Source organism: Trichoderma citrinoviride (assembly GCF_003025115.1).
Source record: "Trichoderma citrinoviride strain TUCIM 6016 unplaced genomic scaffold BBK36scaffold_11, whole genome shotgun sequence".
NCBI lineage: Eukaryota > Fungi > Ascomycota > Sordariomycetes > Hypocreales > Hypocreaceae > Trichoderma > Trichoderma citrinoviride.
The window spans coordinates 1,011,685-1,021,095 of record NW_020194719.1 but is presented as its reverse complement, the minus strand read 5'-3'; the positions used below and the strand labels follow the sequence as shown (position 1 = coordinate 1,021,095).

Genomic DNA, 9,411 nt, shown 5'->3' with positions numbered 1-9,411 from the left:
TCCCACGACGACGAGAAGGGCCAAGGCACATATCGACAAGCAGAATTGCCCCACGAATCCCGCGAACTTGGGCCGCGTTACTCGTTCCAGCCTCAACCGTCCTCTCCTCCTCAACCACAGCAATGGCCTCTCCGTGTCGGTTCGCGGCGCGCTCCTGCGCTCGCCAGCTGCGATCCGCCGCCGCTCCTCGATCACCCGCACAAACGCTCCGAGTGTCATGCGCCTCGAGGCGGTACAACTCAACCGAGGCCGAGGCCGTCAACCCTAAGATTGCCGACATTGTCGACCAGATCAGCAAGCTGACGCTGCTGGAGACTGCCGATCTCGTTTCAAGCCTAAAAGTAAATGCCCAGCCAAGGAACACACAAAGACGAGTGGCCGATGTTCCGGACCACGGCCGTCATGCCCGCCAAGCACCGCGACTAACCTGACATTTGTCCTTTTCTTATAGAGCAAGCTGAACATCCCCGATATGCCCATTGGCGGCTTCGCTGCCCCTGCCGCCGCCGCACCTGCCGCCGCCGTCGAGGAAGCCGAGGAGGCCCCCGCCGCCCCCGCCGAGAAGACGCTCTTCACGCTGAAACTGCAGTCCATTGATCCCGCGGCCAAGGCCAAGGTCATCAAGGAGGTCAAGGGCATGCTGGGCCTGAGCTTGGTGGACAGCAAGAAGTTTGTCGAGAGCGCGCCCAAGATGATGAAGGAGAACGTGCCCAAGGAGGACGCGGAGAAGATTATCGCCACCATGAAGGAGCTTGGCGCGGTGGTTGTGATGGAGTAAATGGAAGCCAGGAAGACAAAAGGGAAAGGACAACGTCTGGGGGGGTTTTACCTGCATGATCTTTATGACACGATAGATGGTCGAGGTACATGTACAAAAATCTTGTGTATTATATATCAAAGAAAGAGATGTATTTTTTCTACTTGTTTTTCCTTTGCATGCTACGGAGTCGATCGGTCTCGTTGTTTCTGCAGCCGTCTTTCAACTGCAAAATTTTCTTTTTCTTCTTCTAGTATTGTGGATGATGTAGCAATTCGGGGTATCTCAACGTTCCATATACACACACTTCTCATACCCATACCCAATGCAGTAACTGAAAGAACACACAACGCCGCCCAATGCAGATATACTAACATGACAGGAATCAGGAATCAATGGCCGTTGCCATTCGCCGGCTGCTGGTGCGAACACTGCTGCATCTCCATTTCCTTGGTAAAGTCGTCGCCCTCCTCGGTCAGCAGCCGGTCGTCGTCATCCCCAAAGTCGCTCGTCTCCTCCCACAGCTTCGTCATCTCGGCGTCTTCTCCCTTGGGCACGGCCCAGATCCTCTCTCGCTCGCGCTTGTGCCGCTCCCGGTCCTCTTCGATCCGCTGCTCGACCTGCCGCTTATCCAAGCCATGAGCCGCGGGCCGCCGCCGGGACTTCGACTCGGAGCCCGGCGCGTCGGTCATGTCCACGTCGCTGTTGGGAGACGCGAGGCCCAGGTCGTCGTCGTTTGTCCCACGTTCCTTGATGACGTCCTCAATCTGCGCAACCACCTGATGCTCCAGGAAGCCCTTGTTCTGGAGCCCCGTCAGAACCTGTTTGATGCAGTGTCAGTCAACGCACAAGCAGGGAGTGGTGAGAATGGTCGTTCACACTTTTCGGACGACTTTGACATTGGCTGCCCCGGAGCCGTCATCAGGGGCCACAGCATCGACGACCCTGATGATGTCGCGCTGCATCATGCGGATGTAGTCAGAGTGGCCATCGCGCTGCGCCAGGTCGAGGAAGTGCTCAATGAAGTACATGATATTGGCACGTGTATTCATATTGTTCTGTCGAGACCCGAGTCAGCATTCTGTCAAAAGGCTCTCGTCAAAAGCCATCGGCAACCATCTTCTTCTCCCAACTCACCCGCTCAACCTGCTCGAGGATGCATGAATGCAGGTCCTCGTCCATGTCCTTGTACTTGAGCGCATACTGCGCCGCCTTCTGCGCCGAGGCAACGGAGGCATTGAGGTGCTGCAGCTGCGAGCTGAAGCGCATGCGGACCTCGAAAGGATCCGCCATGTTGCGCGTGAGTTGTCCGTCTGAAGAAAGGAATCTTTTGTCGAGATCTGAGATGCTGCAGCGCGGGAGGCGCAAGGCTGAGATGGAGATGGATCTGCGCCTCACTGTGGCTTGACTGGACCGGACCAGCTAAGGTGCATGTATGAAAGCAGAAGAAAAGCACGAGCATCAACTGTGCGTTTTCTGCATCTCGGTGAGCCACGGCAAAAGGTCCAGGCTAGTTGAGATCGCAGGTTCCAGGGTGCAGGTCGTGCTCCGTATTCCTGGCTTGTGCTGCTCCGCGCTTTTTCGATTCGAGACCTGATGTTTGCTGTCGTGCAAGTTCGCCCAATGCAAGCCCGCGGTAAAGAGCCGGAAACAAGCATCTGGAGGGGCAGTGCGTCGCCCAACAGCGGCTGCACGGCCTAAATCGCCTCCGATTTCAGGCCCTTTCGGCCCCAAAGCCGCAGCGTCCTCGAAGCCGGAACCCCTGAATTCAAGTATCCAAACTTATTACCCAATGTGTGCATATTAATCCATCAATACTAGCACATGCTCCCTATCCAATTGATTTACTCCTCGCAGCAGTAGCATTACCACAGACAGTAATAGTTGGGTAGCAACACTAAAGCCACCTTGCCAGTGCCGGCAATCCTAATACCAAGCCAGCGCGGGTGCAAGCACAAAGCTCAAGGATGAGTTGAGACGGGCAAACGATGAAACACAGTCGGCTGAGCCATTATCGTCCCCCCTCGAGATCCTTCCACCAGCTCCCTGAATTTGGGGTCTGTCGAGCACCACCAAATTTAGAAGCCCAATCCAGACATTTGTTTCCGTAGATCGCCGTGTGTTCACACCAAAACCAAAATCCTTGTTCCTATTGAACAATGAGATCCGTCCCGCTGGGCACCAACCGCTCCGGGGACAGCCGTGTGCCGTATTAAAGGGGGGAGCACAAACCGGCGCCCTCACTCGTCTTGGTATTTATTCGTAAAACTTGGACCAACTTCAGATGAGAAAGATAAAAAGAACCTCATCCAGTCTTTCATCTCATCCCCTCTCCTAACAATCCTTCCAGCCTGGCGGAAACTTGGGTGGCCCGTACTCTTTCTCTTCTCTCACGTCCCTGGTTTTCCCTCTTCTCCTTTTTTTGGCCACCTGTCAACGCTAGTAGAGGCGCCTGTAGTAAACTCTTACAAGAGCACTCCGACATCGTCAAGACCACCACCAACACCACCAACAACAACACCACCACCACAGAAATGTCCAACATGCTGGCTCTGACGCATCACAGCACGCCTCAGCCGCCTCAGGACCTGACCATGGCGGTCTTGGGCTGCGGTAAGTCTCAATGAAACAGAGGAGGGAAAAAAGATGCATGAAAAATAAAAGCAGCCTCACCACTACTTGAGTTGAGAAACTCATGCAACCACACTCAGGCACAATGGGCATCGCCATCCTCAACGGCATCCTCACCTCCCTGGTCGAGATGCAGGGCCCCAAGCCCCTGCAGTCCGGCGCCTCGACGCCCTCGGAGGACATCCCGCGCTCGCTGCCCTCCCGCTTCATCGCCTGCGTGCGCACCCCCGAGACGGCCAAGAAGGTCAAGGGCGCCCTGTGGGAGCACTCGTCCGTCCTCAAGGTCGTCCGCAACGACAACCTCGCCGCCGTCCAGCAGTCCCAGGTCATCCTGCTCACCTGCAAGCCCTACATGGTCAGGGAGATCCTCGGCGCCCCCGGCATGGCAAAGGCCCTGCACGGCAAGCTCCTCATCAGCGTCTGCGCCGGCATCACCGTCGAGCAGCTCGAGATCGCCCTGCACGGCGCCGTGCCCTCCAAGGACCCCGACGAGGACGGCCGCTGCCGCATCGTCCGCGCCATGTGCAACACCGCCGCCCTCATCCGCGAGTCCATGACCGTCATCAGCGCCACCGAGCCGCCGCTGCCCCGGGAGGTTGAGCTTCTCGTCACCTGGATCTTCAAGCGCGTCGGCGACGTCGTCTACCTGCCCGCCCGCTACATGAACGCCTCCACCGCCCTCTGCGGCTCCGGCCCGGCCTTCTACTCCCTGTTTCTCGAGGCCGCCATCGAGGGCGCCGTCGCCATGGGCCTCCCCCGCGCCGAGGCGACCAGGATGGCCACCCAGACCATGCGAGGAACCACCGGCCTCATCCAGAGCGGAGAGCACCCGGCTCTGCTCAGGGAAAAGGTCTGCACTCCCGGCGGCTGCACCGTTAGCGGCGTGCTCGTGCTCGAGGAGGAGCGCGTGCGTGGCACCATCTCCAAGGCTGTGCGGGAGGCCAGCCGGGTGGCCAGCCAGCTTGGTAAGAACATCCAGGCCGCCACCGTCATCTCCAAGGGCGACACTCAGCTGCACTTTGATGAGTAGGCGAGAAGATGGGCAGAGAATCTGTTGTTGGGATCTGCTTTTTAATCAATGATTTGTGTTATTTGAGGAAGAAGGAAAGCATTTGGTATGCTCTGCTTGCTCGGGTTCCCCTGTTTTTATACAATAGAATACATAGAGCCACGGTTTGTTCTCCTGAAAGTGTATCAAAGTTTCCCCGCCCAACGCCTGCTATAACATTTCCTATTTGGCCTCATGCAGGGGAGTGTATGAAACCCAAGCCTCCATATGCAGTGTTCCCTTTTATGCGTCCTCCACCCTAGCCTTCTTGCTGGACGTTGCCTCCTCCATGTGTCCGTCCAGGTCGTCATCCGCTTTCCGCTTTCCATTAGACGGAACGGAGTGCTTCATAGCACGCTCGTGAAGTGCCAGAATCCTGGCGTATTCCAGCTCCACGCTGCCCAGCGTTTCTGACAGTTTTTCAATCCTCTCACCAATATCGAATTCAGAGAGCGCTTCTTTGTTGTGGCGGTATAACCGCTGCTTGACAATGAGCTGCCACAGCTTTTCCTGGTGCTTGTCCGCAGCTGTGGGGGACGGAACGTCGTCATCGAGTGACATGGTTGGCCGAACTGATCGTGGCAGCTGGGACATGAGATGCATTTCCAGCACCCGGTAGAACTGCCGAGGGGCAATCTTGGCCTTTAGCCGAATCTTTTCGAGGTTTTCCTGCCCAACGATGAGGGGAGGCACAGGCCCGGACTTGGGAACAGTCACCTTGGTGTCGAGGCGAAGCTCTTTGAATTCGGGCATGCTTCGCAGGAACGTCAAGTCGCAACAATCGCGCAAATCGTCAAACGCCTCGTTGGGGTTTTCAACTACAAACTCTTGCGTCGGGGGGTGATCATGGTAGTATTTGAAGACGGCGTTGTAAAGGTGCGCGCCGTTGCCCTTGCCTTGGAACGGCGGCAGAATAATAAACTGCGAGAGCCTTGTTCTGCACGGAAGTTCGGACAAATCCATGTCGCCCGCTGGCAGCTCCCAGTTTTCCGTCGGAGAAGTGGGCGGCGTCGGTATCGCTGGGAAGTAAAAGAAGCGGTAGACCGTGGCGTAGCCCACAAAGGTATATGAGCTCTTCTCTGGATCCTCAACCGATTTTTGCTTGCGGTAGAGCAAGAAGAAGGTCCACTTGTCGGCATCGGAGAGATCCAACGTTGTTGAAGGGGCCGCCTCTCGATCCTCGCCAATGTACGAGCCTCCGTCGATGAAGAGGCGAGCGAATATTTGAATGCGGCTGTTGAGCTGCTTGACAGCAGGGTCGACAAGGCTTGCCGTGCGAACTTCGTACTGGCCATCGGAGCCATCGAAGCTTTGGTACAGCGTTCCGGGCGGAGTCCAGTTGTCGCCGAGCTGCTGCGAGCTGTCTTCAAAGTCCGACCCCTTGACAAACGCGACTGCAGCGGGTCAGCACCATGCTATTTTGTTTGGAATACCCAGTCTATCAAGCGGCAAGAGCGCGAACCTTTTGGCAGATGGCCCCCCTCCTCCAGAATTCCGACGACATCGGTGGGCGCATGTTCGCCGACAGGCTTCATCTTCTTGCTATATGCGACCCGCAGGTGCGGGCGCATGTCGTTGGCGCGATACCGCAGGTTGATCTTCAAGTCCTTGTAGCCGAAGATTTTCTCATCGTCGCCGAAAATGGAGAACGTGAACTTGGGGTGAAACGTCGCGATGGTCTTGAGGCCCGATTTTGACGGCGACACCAGGCTGATGTTGAGCGCTTCGTTGGCATCCGCATACCCTGGATATTGGTTCAGCAAGGAGCATCTTGGAGAGCGTGAGGGGAAGCTTACACTCTTCGAGGTCGGGAAGACCAGCCATGGTCAAGGGAGGGGAGAGCGACGATGCTAGAGTTGCTGCTGCTGAGGAACCTCGGGATGGTTGAATCGCGTAAAGGAAGTTGATGCGAGCGCGAGGAGGGAGACAGGCAGCACTTTTCAAGGTGCGCGATGAGATAAAACGGAGAGATAAAGAGAGAAAATAAATGTCAAGTGAAGATAGAAGACAAAGGTCCGTCGCAGCAAGAGGCGACAAGCACAGAAGCGTCTGTCAGCTGCAATCGAGCCTCGCAGCAAAAGCGCGTCCAACTTAACGCGACTTCAATTAAGCGGCTGCATTAGCTATCGCGGCCGCATTGATGCCCTGAAACCAAGGCAGAAGCGCTCGCTGCACTAAGCCGTTCGCCGTTAGCCGTTCCTTGCGATATTGCGTCACGCATGCTAAAGCCGTTGGGTGGGTCCGTGAAACCCATTCTAGAGCATCTCCAGCAGCATCAGTGGACATACGATATACATACGAGTAGTACTACCTACTATTCTATTCGCCCGCAAAGTCGTCCACCAGCCGACAGCTTCGTTTCTCTGTCTTACGCGCCTTGCAGCAGCTCTCCCGACATCTCGAAACATCCCGCAACCGCCCTGTCGCCCTGCAGCTTCTGCCGCCCGAGAGCGCATATGGCGTCCCCCCCCTGAAGCCTCGCCCTCAACATGCCTGAAATTGCGAGCAGCCCGACGCCCGTGGGCTCCTTCATCTTCTCCTCCGTCGCCCTGCTGCTGGTGTCGCTGGCGGTGCTTCTGATATTGCGCCACTATCTCCCGCTCCGGACCACGCCCGCCTTCTACATCGTGCCCATCTTCTTCGCCCTCTGGCTCCCCTCGGTCCTCGTCCTGCTGGTTCCCATCGATCTCGCTTCGAGCGCCATAACGGACGATGTTGCGTCGCGGGGCATCTGGCTGCCTCAGCGCGTGGTGCTGGTGCTGTGGCGCATCACGTACTGGCTGACGTTCTGCTTGACATGGTGAGAGAAGAAGAAGAAGCGCTGAATGTCATAACGCTGTGGATCGCGTTTCTGACTTGACCCCTCACAGGTTCATCCTCCCCATTCTTGCCGAGTACTCTGACACCGGCTACCGCGAGCCCTACGACAAGCTGATGTACTCTCTCCGCGCCAACGCGCAGTTCTACGCCATGCTCCTGGGAGCCGGCGTTGTCGGCCTGGTGTACATCTTCATCTCGTACGAATTCTCCTTTACGGCTCTCAGGGCTCTCCTCATGGCCCTGGCTTACTGCTGGGGTTTGATTCTTGCAATCTACCTCATGGGGCACGGCCTGGTTTCCATACCGCGACACCTCCTTCGAAGCGGAAGCATCAGCGGCAGACTGCGCAGCCTGCAGATCAAGGCCCCAAGGGTGTATGAGAAGATGGAGGACTCGCTCACGGCCGTCGAGGAGGTTGAGCAGCAGGTGTCAGAGCTCAGCCGCCGGAAGACGGGGACCGCCGCGGCGTTCCAGGATTGGATCGAAGAGCTTCAGGAGATGGCTAATGTCCCCGAATCGCAGCCCCGGTCGTCGCTTCTCGATCCAACCGCACCCCGTCAAGCCGTCCCTCATGTCATTACCGAGAAATACCTGGCGGACCTGACCCGGAAGCTCGTGCGCGCACGGCATTCACGATCTCAATATGTTGGGGAGTGGACGCGATTGGTGCACGAGGCCGCCAAGCTTCAGATGATTCTGGACTCGGTCGCCTCCAAGAAGCTCGACTTTGGCAACGTCTCCCCTCACGCGGGCTTCTGGGACAGGGTGAAGATCCTGACGCCGTACTCTCGATACCTCTGCTACTACTACGTCTTTCCATATATGCGAATGGGTTTTGGTGCGCTCCTGGGTCTGGCCTCTGCTTGCATTGTCTGGTCGGAAATCGTCAAGACTCCTTTCCCCAAGCTGTCCATCATCCGCGTCAGCGTTGTCCACCACTGGGTAGGCGATAAAGCACAGGTCGGGTTCGCCGGACAGGTCATTGCGGCGCTTTGGATCTGCTACATGTGCGCCGCGGCTCTTTCGTCCATGACCGAGGTCAGGGTATGGCGCGGACGGGCCCTTGTCAAGCGAAATACGGGACACGAAGCGGCATTCTGGTTCGCGTCGCAAGTGGCGAAGCTCAGTGTTCCGCTGTCCTACAACTTTCTCACCTTTTTGTCAAAGGAAGTCTACGAGAAGACCATCTTCTACCACTTCCTTGGGCAGTACGTCGACGTCACGCCCCTGGGCAGGGGGTTCGACAACTTCTTCCCCATCGCCCTGGTGATTCCCGTGTTGGCTGCCCTCTTTGGGCTGTACGGTCGGATCAAGCGCATCTTTACCGGCGTCGACATCATCGACGACGACGAGGACAACCCGACGGGCTACGGCACGGGATCATGGCGCGAGGGTCGCGATCTCATCGCTAGGGAACTGGGAGGCTCGACGCCACGGCGCAGTGCCACGGCCAATAGCACCTCGGGTCATGCAGCTCCCATTCTCTCCATTCCAGCCATCCAAGACTCTGCTGCCAGGCCGTCAAGGTCACCGCTGCGATCGCCCGTCAGCAACACTCGCCGAGCCGGCCAGGCACCGCCTCGCTTCACCGACGAAGTGCCCGAAGACGACAACATCTTTGCCATCATAGGGCACCGCATGAAGAACACGGTCGACTCGTTTGAGACGCCGCAGTGGTTCCAGGACATTGGGCAAGGCATCAAGAAGCCCAAGTGGATGGGCGGAAGCGATGCCCAGCAGCCTGCGAATGCCGCCAGCGGAAGCAGCAGTAGCAACAATAACGGGACCGATATAAGAAGGTGGTTCGGAGGCGGTGACAGCCACATCCGCATCTGATTTCGAGAGCGTCCTTAGTTGCTGCTATTCTGCTTATTGTTTTTTCATCTTTTTTAATTCCTTATGAACATACTTGGTGTTCCATGAGTGTTATCTTTGGATATGGATGACAAGGGGTATTGCCGCACTGTCATGGAGTTATGGTGCTCGAGATCAAGGGGTTTGTGGAGTTTTCTGTCCGTCTTCACTTCCTAGACCATAGAATTCAGCTTTCAACTGTTTGCTATTCCAGCGTTGTAATGTTGTGTTTTGATTTGATTCTCTTTAAAAGAGCTTTGATAGCGTCTACTTGATCATTCCTATAATATTAAGTTTATAC

At 56.6% G+C, this 9,411-nt stretch overlaps 5 protein-coding genes across 5 annotated transcripts; 3 read left to right on the top strand and 2 right to left on the bottom strand.

Annotated features, from left to right (window-relative positions):
* Window positions 1-122: 122 nt before the first annotated feature.
* Window positions 123-778, top strand: BBK36DRAFT_1124215 (ClpS-like protein; the record flags this gene model as incomplete). The annotated part of the gene is made up of 2 exons (XM_024891142.1): window positions 123-341; window positions 452-778. The coding sequence occupies 2 exons, from the start codon at window positions 123-125 to the stop codon at window positions 776-778; spliced, it is 546 nt and encodes a 181-aa protein (XP_024747651.1).
* Window positions 779-1,016: 238 nt separating this feature from the next.
* On the bottom strand, window positions 1,017-2,258 carry BBK36DRAFT_169577 (hypothetical protein). The gene is given in 7 exon segments (XM_024897823.1): window positions 1,017-1,062; window positions 1,106-1,132; window positions 1,149-1,578; window positions 1,639-1,815; window positions 1,895-2,081; window positions 2,117-2,166; window positions 2,234-2,258. The coding sequence occupies 3 exon segments, from the start codon at window positions 2,048-2,050 to the stop codon at window positions 1,150-1,152; spliced, it is 762 nt and encodes a 253-aa protein (XP_024747650.1). The 5' UTR covers window positions 2,051-2,081; window positions 2,117-2,166; window positions 2,234-2,258; the 3' UTR covers window positions 1,017-1,062; window positions 1,106-1,132; window position 1,149.
* Window positions 2,259-3,300: 1,042 nt separating this feature from the next.
* Window positions 3,301-4,418, top strand: BBK36DRAFT_1170904 (delta 1-pyrroline-5-carboxylate reductase; the record flags this gene model as incomplete). The annotated part of the gene is made up of 2 exons (XM_024895504.1): window positions 3,301-3,370; window positions 3,469-4,418. 2 exons carry the CDS (start codon window positions 3,301-3,303, stop codon window positions 4,416-4,418), a joined length of 1,020 nt encoding a protein of 339 aa, XP_024747649.1.
* Window positions 4,419-4,679: 261 nt separating this feature from the next.
* BBK36DRAFT_1123916 (histone acetyltransferase type B) lies at window positions 4,680-6,260 on the bottom strand (the record flags this gene model as incomplete). Its single annotated transcript, XM_024891118.1, has 3 exons — window positions 4,680-5,830; window positions 5,899-6,180; window positions 6,233-6,260. The coding sequence occupies 3 exons, from the start codon at window positions 6,258-6,260 to the stop codon at window positions 4,680-4,682; spliced, it is 1,461 nt and encodes a 486-aa protein (XP_024747648.1).
* A 665-nt stretch (window positions 6,261-6,925) lies between these two features.
* On the top strand, window positions 6,926-9,092 carry BBK36DRAFT_1179057 (hypothetical protein; the record flags this gene model as incomplete). The annotated part of the gene is made up of 2 exons (XM_024896161.1): window positions 6,926-7,236; window positions 7,307-9,092. The coding sequence occupies 2 exons, from the start codon at window positions 6,926-6,928 to the stop codon at window positions 9,090-9,092; spliced, it is 2,097 nt and encodes a 698-aa protein (XP_024747647.1).
* Between the last annotated feature and the right edge of the window lie 319 nt (window positions 9,093-9,411).

Bases quoted from the DNA above. Each gene is read 5' to 3' on its own strand.
- BBK36DRAFT_169577 (XM_024897823.1), bottom strand. From the start codon at position 2,050: ATGGCGGATCCTTTCGAGGTCCGCATGCGCTTCAGCTCGCAGCTGCAG. The intron at 1,816-1,894 runs GTGAGTTGGGAG...GGGTCTCGACAG, and splicing joins TCCTCGAGCAGGTTGAGCGG to AACAATATGAATACACGTGC. The intron at 1,579-1,638 runs GTGTGAACGACC...TGCATCAAACAG, and splicing joins ATGTCAAAGTCGTCCGAAAA to GTTCTGACGGGGCTCCAGAA.